Source organism: Sparus aurata, chromosome 22, assembly GCF_900880675.1.
Source record: "Sparus aurata chromosome 22, fSpaAur1.1, whole genome shotgun sequence".
In the NCBI taxonomy this organism is placed as follows: domain Eukaryota; kingdom Metazoa; phylum Chordata; class Actinopteri; order Spariformes; family Sparidae; genus Sparus; species Sparus aurata.
In genome coordinates, this window is record NC_044208.1 from 15,579,053 (window position 1) to 15,593,666 (window position 14,614).

Consider the following 14,614-nt stretch of genomic DNA (forward strand, 5'->3'; position numbering starts at 1 on the left):
ATGGCTGTTGTGTAACCCTTTGAAAAACCTGTACCTCCACTATAAGTCCTGTTTCTCTAAGCATCCGAATAAATGTATGTATTGCTTCGGCAACGAGACATCACCTCTGTTCTATGTATGTTCGCAACTCAGCCCCAACACACAGTTTTAACAAGCGGTTTAGATAGCGGCTTGGAAGGAGAACACCAGAATATCTCAGATGAAACGCTGCCGCCTTAAAAAAAAGATGTAAGGATTGGACAACAAGCACGTGTGTCTTCCTCTGCCACTGGGTTGCATTATTTACAGCGGCTCGTTAAGACTGTCATCTAGTAAGCCGGCGTGTTGTATGCACGTGTGTGGGTGTCTGTATGTGCTCATGCATATTTTTTTCCCCCTTCAACTCATTGATATCAAAGCTAAGATCTTCATATTAACACCCACATAATCATAACATAAAGGCTCTGAGGAATGCTATATATAGCCACACAGCAGCTTAAGGTATTTTAGTGCCAGGATGTTTCTCCTCCACCCACTCTCCCCCTGTCTTTTTCTGTCTTTCTTCTCTTCTCTCACTCTCTCTGAGCCATTGTCTCAGTGCAGACTCTCTGTTCTGCCCACACAAATGTTTCCTGAGTGTTTTAAGTTGTCTGGCTGGTGGAAGTGCTTAGTGAAATCTGGATGGTCACTTGCAAGCCTCCACTTGTTGTGTGTGAATCGGTTAAGCAGAAATAGGAAAGGAGAGTGTGTGTGTGTGTGTGTGTGTGTGTGTGTGTGTGTGTGTGTGTGTCCCTGTGTGCTGGTCAGTTGGTGAGTCATGCAGAGAGATCCTGATGCATGGTGTCACACTATGTCTACATTTGAAACATGCACACACACACACACGCATACACATACACACCTCCAGCACACATGCCCCTCTGTATCTTCATCTGAATCAAATGCACTGTCCCCCTCACCCTCTGTCTCTGTCTCTCTCTCCAGCTGTCGCTCTCTCGCTCCACCACCCCTCACCAAGCTTCTCCTCCTCTCCTCACACCCATGTTCTTCCTCTTCTCCCACAGATGGGATGGGTCGAGTCCTGGCTCAGGACGTTTATGCCAAAGACAACCTGCCACCCTTCCCTGCTTCTGTCAAGGATGGTTATGCTGTGAGAGGTAAGGACCATGCATTATGGCAGGCAAAATGATCAGTTGAATGACTTTTTCCTTTTTTCCACAGAAATAATGTGGATAAGATGCAAACTGAATAAGATAAAAGCTGTGAAACAACAGTTTAAATATTCAAACTCAGGCCTCAGTTACATCTAGCTTTAAAAGAAATGTTTCAAAGTAGGCTAAATCAGGACACCAACTTACACAAAAGGAGGTAGCTCGCTCTGCTCATACGGTACAATGATTGTTCCCTAAAACCACAATGGAAAAGACGATCCAACGCTGGTCAATTTTAAGTCTTCTTGTGATGTTTGTGTCTTTAGGAACCTTCATGGAGCACAGTAGAAGCTCTGAAGGCAGTTGTTGCATTAGCTGTTCCAAATGTTTGATTTCGTTCTTAAACTGTATGAACACTGGTACTAATTATGAAACACACGATTATGCCACACGTTCGGTACTGTCTAGCTTTGCTGTCATTTTTGAAAAAAAAACAAATCTAACAGCAACATCTTACCACTGTTCGGGCTAACAGCTAGTTTTGGGTAAATTCCAGCTGTCATTTGTTTCTTACCTGTGGCCCTACAGGTGGTCTTAATTAGGCTTCCAACCTGACGTTAGGGAAAGTGTTTTTATTAATCAGATACTGAAGCACCAGACATGTATTTTACATTAGTGAGATGCATGGGCTAGACTTTGAAATAACATGATGAGGACATAAAATTTAACTGTATGTGAGCTCGTACCTGACACGTGCATTTTCCATCTGGAAGTTATTGTAAACAAACATTGTGATTGGTTAGAGTTGGTTCTTTTGTTTGGTAAGTGCTTTACACATACTACGTCTTATTTGGTTAAGATATTCCATAAGATTAGATGGTGCAGCCAAATTAAGCAAATTGCTAGTTTGAAACTAGCTTGTACACACAGAGAACTTTACACAAAAACCTATTGATGGATTCACAAATTGCTCTGCCTGTCCTTGGATTCAACTTCAGCCAGACTTCAGTGTCTGTTGTCTTTTCGTAAGAGGAAGTTGCAGAATTAACCAGGCCAGTATGTCTTTCCTCCTGTTCAAATGACCTGACTGTCCTAATTAGACATGAACAGGACACTGGGGCAGTAGAGAACTGCCTCCAGAGCCACAAACAAGCTTCTCCTGCCAGCGTGAACTGGAGAGAGATTGAGGGGGCTGTCCTCCATAGCTGCCAGGAGGAGTCAAGTGGCAAGAGAGATGGGTTTTTGTGTAGAGAAATAGGTTTCAAAGAGTTTCTTTCTCACGGCTGCAATAACCCCTTAGAGCAGTTTTCTAGGTAAGATCTAGGAAAAATTGGTCGGCCTGTCTTGGTTAAGAAATCAGCCCGGCAGGGCGTCAGGGGAAACATTGAGGACCCTGTTAACCTGGAGAGCAATGTGGCAGCTTGTCGGCCCCGGGCAGCCCAAAAACTCTTCCATGTAACATCTGCTGTTGGCTCTTGCTGATGGAGAAGGAGGAGCAGAACACCGCAGGTCTCACTGGGTTTTATGCACCTGTCCTGAGGGCCTGGCGCCTGCCGAGGCATACATGTACAGATTTTAGAGATTTTAGAGCCTAGACTCTGAGGTGTGGAGGGAGCCAATAACCTACCGCTTCCTTCAGAACCAGTGTGTATTTTTGCTCTTTTACCAATGGGCAACATCCCGCTTTTGCTCACACTGGATGCAAGAAAGTCCGAAAATTAGGAGAGAGACGCTGCTGTCAAGTTATGAAGCCAACACTTCTTGAAGTGACAGTTCAGTCTAAGATAAGAATCTGAAGTATTATTTATCTATCTGGATTCTTTGTGACTTGCCAAGTTTTGGAAATATTGGCCATGGAGACAACTGCCTGCTCTTGAATCGAATGGAATTAGATGGCACTGGATTTGTGGTGCTCAAACTGCAAACAAAAAACCCTTTAAATGTCACAAGCTGAGTTGTAGTTCCATAATGACCCAGAGAAGGCAGACAACTCTCTGCCGATGTCCCCAAAACTTGCAACCAACACTAATGAAATCTAGAGGGATAAATAGAACAACGGTTCAAAATCTGTAATTTGATTCGGAAACTAACTGTCGTTTGAATTTATTAGGCAACATCCAGGGAAAGACCGAGCATAGAGTCCTTCTTACAAACTGCTTTAGAGCTGGCTGACTCTGGCGGTTGGAAATGGTGAAAGCATCGTATTTTTATAGTGTCTGTTTGTCAAAAACTAGAATAGAAAAAAGTTCTGTTTTCACTTCAACAGCAGATATTTGTTGTCGTCCAGTGGGAAGTGTTTCACAGTGAGAAGAATGGCAGAAGTTATTTTAATAACAAGGAGGAGCATTTAATCATTTTAGTTAGTTTAGTCACGGTTACAAGGTATACCATGAAATTTAAGTTTTTTTCCTTCACCAAGGACAATTTGCAGTGTCAGAGGCAATTTTAAAGTTTTCATTGTGTTTTATGGTGAGCTTCATTGTTGGACCTGTGAGTTTCCCCCATTAGCTCGAGTAAACTATTTGGCTGTAGCTACACTGAAAGGGATGCTGCTCTCTGTCCACCTCACATGGCATGGTTTTAGAAGTTTACACGGAGGGAGGGAGCTCAGCTGAATGTTCTTTCCAGTACTGAAAACACCGTCTCTGTTTTTAAGATGTTTAATTACAGAACAAAAAAAAATGTCACTGTTTGTCTCTCTCCTTCTTTTTTTCTGTCTGTTCATCCCGTAGCCCACTGAAATAAAATGACTCAACTAAATGACACACTCCTACACGCGCTCATTTTCGGCTGCACACATGTGTAATGCTGTTAAATCTTTCTTTTGTTTCAGCGGCTGACGGCCCGGGCGACCGCTTCATCATTGGAGAGTCCCAAGCTGGAGAGCAGGTCCGCGCCCACGTTTACACTTAGACACACACACGCTTTCTCCGGCTCTACAGAAAAGACCCCCCACACACAAACACCCACACGACCTGTATATGAAAATAAAGCGCTTCACTTTTGTCCTTCACCTCACGCCTTGACCGTCTGTAATTGCACACCAGTGTGTTCCCTTTGCAGGTGATGAAAAGCCCTTCGCCCCAAAGCAGGGCTCCGAAGTCAAAGTGCTGCCAGACTGTAAAACAGATTAGACCTCTGAGACAGGAGTAGGCTGCTGAGATTTATTGACTACCTCGACCTCCCATCTTGATCTAAATCAGCACACATGCAAACATGTGCTCTGTGCATGTCTTCAGATCCTTCACTAGGTCTATTTATTTTCTCCCCATGCAGTTTGATTACACTTCTGTTTTAGCTCAGAGCCGTTGTCAGCTTGTGAGAAACATATTTTGAATGTCTGCAAGTTACTTATTATTATTAGTAGAAAAGAATCCGTCTTTGTAATTTGATTTCAGTCTTGTATTTCATCCTGTACAGCCCACCCACACGGTGATGCCTGGCCAGGTGATGAGGGTGACGACGGGCGCCCCGATCCCATGCGGGGCCGACGCTGTAGTCCAGGTGGAAGACACCGAGCTGCTCCGCGAGTCTGAAGACGTAAGACTGACTTTCATCCAATATACAGGCAGGATCATGTCCAAATCAGGGCTGCAGTCAACTCAGTCTCAACCAGAATTTAGCCTGGCATCACCACACTAATTCACAAATGCACCTTAGTCTAATCCCTCTCAATTAATTTTGGATTTTTAAGGGGGGCTCTAAGCAGGCACAGATCAAAATCTCCCTGGATGCATCTGGATTGACCTCCAACCAAACAGAGAAACCAAATGTGTAATGTAACGCTGAGCCACACATTCGTTCAGGCTTCCAAGTGACAGAATCTGGATTTATAACTGACAAGCACATTTTGTGGGCCTCTAGACTGGACGTGATTAGTCTGACTACCAGACAGACAGAGCAGGGAAACATGTGATGTATGACTTCAAATCTGGACGGGTGACGTTCTTCAAACAATACTTCATTGAAAACATGAGATTTTTACCAAATCTACCCGCGGACCACTATGGGGCTCTCCACGGACCAGACCTTGAGAAACACTGTATCAGAGAAATATTGCATTAACGCTTGATTGGCCTGACATGGGCCTGAAATCTGTGTGAACAGGTCGGGGGAACGGACGTATCTGCCAGAGCAAATGAAACATGCGCTCAGATTCACCTGGTTCAGTAACTTTTAACTTGCATTGAATTTTCACACAGATACCACTGTACATAGAGTCTTTACCAACACCTCAGCAACTGAAAATGGATTCTAGTTGTTTAAAACGTCGGCGAGAGGAAGTTTAGCCATTCTGATCTGCATCTGTTCATGTCTGTTTTATGGCTCTGACAGTTGGTTTGTCTTGACTGTTTTCAGGGCACAGAGGAGCTGGAAGTACGAATCCTAGTACAGGCTCGCCCCGGGCAGGACATCAGGTCAGTGTGTAATTCAAGCAGCATTTTATTTATGAAATGCTGTAGATTTTGTAGTCAATGTCAATCATCCATATTAGTACGCATCTCTAAGTAAGTAGTATCAAATTCATAGTAAATAGTTTATTTTAGGTGAAAAATTAATGAAGCGCAGTTTATTTTCAGTTGTATTTCTGGCACCCTGCCTTCATTGTCATCATCATTTTTAATATTTATTGATATTTTATTTATTGATTTATTTGCATTTACATTACTGGTTCAGGCAGAGGAGAAAACACATTCCTAAATACAGTTAATGTCTCCACAGGGTTGTTTGTTTGTGCTACACTTGGGGGTCTCTGTTAGGTCACTGTCTAACCTTGCTCCTTAGATTTCACAGTGCACGGCAGGGAACATACAAACATTAACTGCACGATGCATTCTTCAGCCGTCTTCCCTCTCTCTCTCTCTCTGTCTCTAGGCCAATCGGTCATGACATCAAGCGCGGCGAGTGTGTGCTTGCAAAGGGCACCCACATGGGCCCGTCTGAGATCGGCCTCCTGGCCACCGTGGGAGTCACAGAGGTGGAGGTCCAGAAATTCCCCGTGGTGGCCGTCATGTCCACAGGAAATGAGGTGAGCTTGTAGAAGTGTCGTTTCACCCCACACCGTCAGATAAAGGTGACAACAATGCAGCATCACTGGCTGACAGTGTACCTCGTTCGTATTTATGCACAATCACCACTGTTTGCGTCGACTGCACACACCAGACCACCGTTCAGAGCCGAGTGTGCGCTCAGCCGTCTCACATGTGCTTTCACTTGTTAGCAATGTGTTTATCTGCGGCCAGGTGGTTTCCCTTTTAGTCACCGGGATCATGTTTGTGCATTTTCTGTGTCGCTGATGTGCAGTTTCAATGACATGGAGTGTGTAACCTTCATGGAGCTCCTCAGGAGACCCCTCACACCTTGTTCTCAGCGTTGTGCAGATATGTCTGGATTGTATAAATCAGTGAGTCCCCACTTCATGGCCACATTGAGAACTGATGAAGTGGTTTATTGTCCTCGTCTCCCGTCCTTTATTCAAGCGTACGAAAAAGAGGATTAGATACTTTGTCTTCTCATTTATTACACTCCGTCCAGTACTAGTGCTGCATATTTTTTTTTTGTAGAAAAGCTCAAATATCTGTGTAAAGCTGGTGTTTACAACTTACAGTATACGGTATGTCTGCCGACAACGCAACCTGCTAAATGAGAGTCATGTTAATTTGTGGCGTTGCTTTTTCCTTTAATAACTGTATTAATAAGCAGTGCTGGTTGTCCCTGAGGTCTCAGAAGCAGAAGGGTCAGACTTGTAGTTCTGTTCTCAAAAGTCAGGAGGTTAAGATGTATGAACTGAAATAAGAGACGTACAATACGCTTTGAGACAATTTCCATTACATCATACCGAAGTTATTCATGTGTTATAAACACATGCCAGTAGCTGATTTTACAAGTTGTTGTTACCAGAGATATTAATTTAAACTTTAAACTTTTCTTTGATTTACTCCATCACTGTAAAATATGGTATAACACTTTTTAAACTGACAAAAGAATCAAAGTATCAAATTTTAAAACATTTCAGCACTTTTTTGTGTTTGTAAAAAACATAGAAAAAGATTCTGCCTTGAAAAAAAAGTTTTTCTCTTGTGAAAATTTTTATCTAACAAAAAAATCTACTGAAACGAATGTTGTTTTTTTCAAAAATGAAAAACATTTTTAAAAATACTTTTTTTCAAAGATGGAAAAAAAATAAAGAATTTAGAAAGATTATCCTGGGTTAGGGTTAAAAAAAAAAAAAAAAAAAGTCCACTAGATCACCAGTCATAACAGGAGAGAAATAATGTAGATCAGACTTATAGACTGGATCACCAGAAAAAAAAACATTCTCACTCAGCCCTCAGTGTAGCAGCAAGCTCAATATATTAATGATATGATAGAAGACAAGTATCTGAACCTGCTCTCTTCTGGCTGAATTATTTCTCTACCAACCAGACTTTCTGCCACTGAAGTATATTTTATGTATAATCCTGATCTGTTCTTCACCAGCATCTATTAAAAACTGCATGACTACTGCATGTATGTGTTTCTTATGTTTAATTTCTTCTCCTCGTAAAAGCTGCTGAACCCAGAAGACGACCTCCATCCTGGGAAGATCAGGGACAGCAATCGCTCCACTCTGCTGGCCACCATTCAGGAGCACGGCTACCCCACCATCAACCTGGGCATCGTGGGAGACAAGTACGCCTTCATTACTTGTTAAACCTCCGTTAATAATCTTGATGTATTTACCCCAGAACAAGCTCTCTGTTGTCCTTTTCTCTCTGTTGATCTTGTCCTTTCCTGTGAGTTTTTAGTTAACATGTGTCTGTATGTCTTTGTGCCCCGCAGCCCCGATGACCTTCTCAACGCTCTGAATGAAGGCATCAGCCGTGCTGATGTCATCATCACCTCAGGAGGGGTGTCCATGGGAGAGAAGGTATAATGACAGAGCAGGAAGTCATGACACTGTGTTTTACTGACACCTGGTGGTGGAGGAGGGAACGAAGGCCTTTACTTTTGAGAACTTACACATATAATAATCATTAATAAGAACCATGATTTAAACTTTTTTTTTTAACTGTGTGTTTGTTGAATCTCTTTTTAGGACTACCTTAAACAGGTGCTGGATATTGATCTTCATGCTCAGATCCATTTTGGTCGTGTTTTCATGAAACCAGGGTAAGAAAACTTTGCCATGCAACTTTACAAATGCAAAATTTCAAATGTATCATTTTCTTAAAAGGCAGGTGCAATAGAATCGATTTAATTGAAGATAATCGGCTAAAATATCAGATATTGTACATTTTAAAATTATGAAATATTTTACACTTCTAAACAGTTTTAAACAGCAATAATAAATAGTCTTCAGATTTGATCTTGATATAAGTTCAGTGCGCAGATTATGTCCTTTGGTGCAGAGAACATATGTATACTAAGTCCCAGACAAAATGTGTACAATAAAAATATTATTAAAATCTGGTTAAAAAACAAAAAACAGTTATTCCTGACTCCTTCTCACAAGAGTAAAAACAAATATTATACAGCACCATTTTGTGATGGTTGAAAGCAAAATCAACATATGTGTTTTGGTTTTTTTTGCAGTCTCCCAACAACATTTGCCACCTTGGACATGGACGGTGCTCGCAAACTAATCTTTGCCCTCCCAGGTAGTGTGTGAAGTTGAGAGTAAGAGTGATTCACGCCGCTGTTTCTGCAGAGATGTTACTCATATATTTTTCCCCCTCTTTCTTTCTCTCCCCTCTCTGACCGTCCGTCTGTCCTAGGAAACCCCGTGTCCGCTGTTGTCACCTGTAATCTTTTTGTCATCCCTGCCTTGAGGAAGATGCAGGGCATTTTGGACCCTAGGCCAACCATCATTAAAGCGAGGGTAGGATGCACAGGGCAACCAGGGCAGCCTGACTCTCTGGCCGAGACACACAAAGTTCATCATCTGTTGAGGAGCTGGTGGTCGAAGACAGGGTTTTTTTTCTGTTTGTTTACTGGACAGAGTTTTTGCTTTTAGCATTTCATGTAGAACAAAACTTGTCAATCCTGTCGGGTGTCATTCAGAGACAGGTCGATGTCTGTATTATCAGTCAGGGGGAAAGAAAGTCTACACAAAATATGGTTTCTCTTCCTTTATTCGAGTGTCGGAGTGCAGATGCAACAAACCGCAGCAGAGAAGAATTAAAAGTTCCAGGGTGCATCGTTGCATCTTAACTCGTGACTTAATACTATTTTCATCACCTGCCCGATACATTTATGACCGTCATGTTTTGCTTTGACTTGGCAGAGGAACCAATCACGGCCCGCACTGACCCGAATGCTTGCTCACTGGTCATGAATATTCATAATCATAGAGTCAGAAAAAAAAAAAAAATCATAATGATATCACGAACACTCACCGAACATCCGCAGCCCGGGTCCCCAACCAGCATCATCAAGCGAGAGGTCTGGTCCCCTGCCATCATGGGTGCTATCCAGAGAGCTCTGCTACATCATCTGCTGTTAGGAAGCAGTTAGAAATCAACTTGAATGCATTACTGCCACTTAGTGGTGGGACTGATGGCCTGAAAGCACAGATGTAGCCAGATAATTTCCCTCAGCAGATGGCATCAGACCCAGGTCAAACAGCGTTCTGGAAGACCCTACGCCTTTGCCAAGGAAGTTGGAAGAGTTTCCCCGGCTCTCTGTTTGAACATTCGGCAGAACTTGGGTGTTTTACCTGAACTTATTATATGATGATGATGATGATCCAGATCTGGGATTTTTTTCATTGAAAGATTTTCAATTCTTCCTTTTTTTTTTTTTTTTTAAGCCGTAACTATTGTGCTACATTCACTTGCTGGAAAGAAGGTTTGATATTCTCTGAATGATTCAGATCATCAAACCTGCTTAACATGAAAGTCCACAACTTTGGAGGGGTTTCTGGTATGATTTCACCTGCTTCCAAGGTGAACTGTGAAGTGAAAACAATTCAAAGAGGCCAAAACGCACAACTGGAAGTATAAAGAACGACCTAACTGTAAAAAAATAAATACCAGTGTGGAGTTTTCAACATCCGATGATAGAAAGAGAACCAGGATTCTCGGGAATTAAGTAAATGATTCTCCACTACATGAAAGTGTCATCGTTCAACACACCAGTACAAGTCTATAATTTCACTTTCTTTGTTTTGATTCCCTAGTTGTCTTGTGATGTGAAGCTGGACCCTCGCCCTGAATACCACCGCTGCATTCTGACATGGCATCACCAGGAGCCTCTGCCGTGGGCACAGAGCACAGGTACCAAATACCAAAGGCAGTGCCACAAACTGCTCTGAAGGATTCCGTGTGACAGCCAGGCATCTGAAATAGGCGCTAACTGTTCAATGAGTTGCGGCGTACTTAAAGCAAGATATCCAGGTTTTAAAAAATTCACTGAGCCAGAAGCGATAGCTTTGAGAGTTCCAGTTTTTCCATAGAATACTCAAGGTAAACACATTTGTTAAACTGCAACTTCTTTATAAAAACATTTGCCTCCAATTCAAATATGCAATGCATTTTGGTGGTATTTTAAAGGGACAGTTCACCCCAAAATCAAAATAATTTTTTTTTCCACTTACCTGTAGTTCTATTTATCCATCTAGTCATGAACGAGAGGCTAGCCAACGAAGCTAACTAATGTTAAAGTTCACTAGGGAAGAACAACATTACTGTTTACATACAACACTGTCACAAACCTCTCATCCATGTCTACCCGCACGCCACCTTCTGCGCCAAGTTGCGATTAGCATTAGGCTCACAGTGCAAAATGTAATAGAATTTGTGGCCATTTTTATTCATGTTTAGTTTCATTAAGGTTGGATGAAACACAGAGAGCACCCTGAATTTCCCCTCATGGGTCAGACTCTGATTTGAAAGTATTTTGTCCCCTCCCTCTTCCCCTCCTCTCTGCTGCAGGGAACCAGGTGAGCAGCAGGCTGATGAGCATGCGCAGTGCTAATGGGCTCCTGATGCTACCTCCAAAAACAGAGCAATACGTGGAGCTGCACAAGGGCGAGGTGGTCGACGTCATGGTCATCGGCCGGCTATGATGTCATCACGGAGGGACGGAGCGTCGGCGTCATATAGCGAGGGTTGGAATGGGTGGTTCACGGTGCATGTCCACATATCATTGACTATTCTGTAATATGCAACGGCACAGCTAGTTTTTATTGATTTGGATAACGTTGAGGTATAGTCAACATCTTGATCACAACCTAGATACATATGAAAAAATTAATTTAAAAAGATTATAGTATTTCAAACAAAGAAAATATAACTTTTAATGAAAAAATCTAATTATAAAAAGAGATTTATTCTGTAATATATTATTATGATTATTCTTATTATTATTATCATTATTCTTCTTATTATCATTATTATATTAAGGCAACTTCGTTCCTTTCATTGCAATTGCTTTGTGTGTTCAATGCTAGACCTTATCTATAGCAGTAGCATTTTAATAGACAGCTGTAGGTGCCTGCCAGGACAAAAAAAGAAAAATTATTATTTTCTCATCTTTAGTGGAAAAAAATAATCTGTTTTTTGAAAATGAAGAAAACAATGAGGAAGACTCCAGATTCCCCATGGTGCTCAGCTAAGAGGAAGAGGGGGCACATCAAGACCAATTCCTCTTTTGAGCGCCCATCAAGGTGACACTTCTGTTTTTCTCTCATTAGTATGCATCATAATGGCTTCACAAAGAGCTTTGCTTGTTGTTTATCTTGTGAGTCTTGTTTATGTGCGCAGTGCCAAATGCCTGGGCAGGGAAGAGGTGATGTTGGGATGGGGAGGTGGGGGGGCACACCCCAGTCTGCCCAGACCCTGAAGCTTCCTTATATTCACGGTGACCGGGTGTAAACTCTGCCCCAAAACCCCCCACCAGGGGCGAGCTGAACCTGGGAAAAATAATCTTTTATTTGATCAACTATTTAAGAATAAAAAAAAAGAAAGAAAAGAAACAGCTTCTTTAAGTGCTGACAGCCTTTTTAACCAACTTCACAAAAAATGTACAGAAAAAAATAAGAACCATATTGTACAGATATATGTGACCAGCACTCCTAAGGAAATTATTAAGCAATGAGGAGACATTGAACAACGCTGTACTATAACATTTTCTGTAATGATATGAAACTGATGAAAGAGACTAAGATAATAAAAATCCTTGATCATTATGTAAAAAAAGTTCTTGTTGGGTTTCCTTTTTTTTAATAAAATATATCTAAAGAAAAAAAAATAGTGATTTTCTTCTTTGGTGCTAAACTTTTGATAGGTGGCTGCCTGAAGGTTGGAAAGGTACATGAACTTTGAATGAATGAATGAGTCACAGTGTTACCTTCTTTACCAAACAACATCAAGGTCAATGAGCAAAGCACCGCAGTGGATATCGTTCCCAAATGTGAGCATGTTTAACTGCATTAATATAAAGGTTTTCAGAAAAGGCCTTTATAGTCAGTAAAAACACTGTCTTTTTGCATTGGTGGAAAGTGGCTGAAAATTATTTTTGAGAGCTTGTATTTGACTCGAATATTTCCATTTCATGTTTAAAATGTTTGTACTTCCACATAAAACTGGGTGTGTCTGCATGTGTAAACTGTCTGGAGCAGTTGTAGCATTGCTAATGTTAGCCATGTTAGCCTCAACCTCTGCAATCTGCCAAGTGGTTTTCTGAGGAGGAGGTCGTGTCAGAGTCTCTTGCTCTGTTGTAATTCAGATTATGTCTGTACACTTGGAATTATGATATAGATAACTGGCAACTATTTTTCATTAATACATAGCTGGCTAGTTTGCCATTGTGGATAGGTGCTGTACAGTGATTTAGCACATGATTAGGTTAGCTTGCTCACCTGCTTCCACAAGGAATGATGGTAGACCATCATTAATTTGTCATTAATTTGTTTGTTTTTTACAACTTTGTCTTTGATTCGTGTTAATTTGTCATTTCAGACACATTAAAAAATGTTTAATGTAAAAATGTTATATTAATGATACAATGATTTGACGGCCCACCTGAAGTAATTCCAAGGACGCCTTGTTGAAGACCCAGACTCCGCTGTATTTATTGGACAGCTAAGTTTACTTGGAGGTTAAGGTTTTACATAACAAGCACAATGATATTTTCAGACTTTTTAACAAATAAATCAGCGGTTTACAACCTTTTTTTGGCTTCTGACCTCTTACAAAAATGTAAAGTTTCTAGTTTCAGCAGCTTGTCATGTTGTTGGCAGTTCCAGGAATTACATAGATTTCTTATGAACTGTTTGAGGTGCAGTATTTCACAAAAAAGCAATGAAGCAAAAAATAAAGTTGAGTTCTTGTTTTTGTTTACAGTCCTGTCCCATTAATTTTCTCGTGACCCATCAGATTTATCTTGTGGCTCTTCGGGGTCCTTGGAATGAGAAACAGAGAACTAACCTAACAACAAATCTGGCGCTTACACATTGATGCATCAGTATAAACAATGTGTCATCAGTAACACAGGACATGTTTCTGCAGTGCTTTAAATTTTAATATTTGAAGTACATTTTTGCTGATGATAGTTTTACTCTTTAGATCAACAAGCACAAATCAGCTGCATTGGATGAATAAATGCAAAGAAAACGGGAGGGTTTATGTGTCTCTCTTTCCAGGAAGGTAAGTATTTAAGAATCAGGGCAGGCAAGAGCCTAATGAGGAAAAGAGGTTAAGCACAGGGGTGCCAGAAAGGATTAACTTAATAGAAAATACAGCAGCAAAAAATGGCAGCTTCAGGCTTTGCTGTAGATATCCCTGAGGCTGCATGAGATTAGACCGTTTCTGTTCTGCTCTGCAAGGTGAAATGACTGAAGATCCCATTAGTTGGGGATGATTAATAGCGCTGTGACAAGAACTAAGTTAAAGTAATCTACGTGACTGTATGAAATGTGTGGAATGCAAGGGGTCAGTTTGAAGATGATTGTGGAACATAACGGCAAACTCTTCACACCCTCAATTGCAATAAGAGTATGTTTGTTTATTAGAGCGTGCGCTGACAGAGCAACAAGAGATCGAGTGTTTCATGTCTGAGTTTTTTAATTATATAGATATTTCAGCATGTTGGTGCTTCTGGGGGAAAGAAGTAGATGGTGGGATGATCATCAATTAAAGGAATATTTAAAGGCAAAATCAGGGTAAACTAGATGAAAAATCTGTATTTTGTGTGTGGGCATTGGTTGCAGAGTTTTGTACTTAAGTACTGTACTTAATAGATTAATTGAGACTGAGACCAACCTGCAGGAGAGATAATGATATCAGCTTCAAGCCAATCAAAATTAAGCAGCTAACTGAAAGTTAAGGCTGAAGGCTGAGATTTAAGTTTGGATTTAAAGGTTCCAACAGAGTCAGACTGTCTGATATCAGCAGGGAGGTTACTCCAGAGGACGGGGGCAGTAAAGGCCCTGTAGCCCTCTGACTTCACTACTGACTACATTTAAATGATGCTTACTCATACATGCATAATTATGATCCAAG

The 14,614-nt window shown here is 41.2% G+C and overlaps 1 protein-coding gene across 7 annotated transcripts in view; it reads left to right on the forward strand.

Moving 5' to 3' along the window:
* The window catches only part of gphnb (gephyrin b), a 111,529-nt gene extending 99,219 nt beyond the window's left edge, over nt 1-12,310 (forward strand). For 4 of the 7 annotated variants that reach the window (XM_030404881.1, XM_030404884.1, XM_030404883.1 and 1 more), the window contains 12 exons: nt 1,044-1,136; nt 3,964-4,019; nt 4,551-4,670; nt 5,490-5,548; nt 6,006-6,159; nt 7,681-7,802; nt 7,953-8,040; nt 8,209-8,282; nt 8,706-8,770; nt 8,888-8,991; nt 10,291-10,387; nt 11,045-12,310. In XM_030404881.1, the coding sequence (XP_030260741.1) occupies nt 1,044-1,136; nt 3,964-4,019; nt 4,551-4,670; nt 5,490-5,548; nt 6,006-6,159; nt 7,681-7,802; nt 7,953-8,040; nt 8,209-8,282; nt 8,706-8,770; nt 8,888-8,991; nt 10,291-10,387; nt 11,045-11,178 (1,166 nt within the window). In that variant the 3' untranslated portion in view covers nt 11,179-12,310. Of the gene's footprint in view, nt 1-1,043; nt 1,137-3,963; nt 4,020-4,550; nt 4,671-5,489; nt 5,549-6,005; nt 6,160-7,680; nt 7,803-7,952; nt 8,041-8,208; nt 8,283-8,705; nt 8,774-8,869; nt 8,992-10,290; nt 10,388-11,044 lie in introns of all 7 variants that reach the window. The other 3 variants (XM_030404880.1, XM_030404882.1, XM_030404879.1) reach the window with 2 other exon arrangements.
* The last annotated feature ends 2,304 nt before the right edge of the window (nt 12,311-14,614 follow it).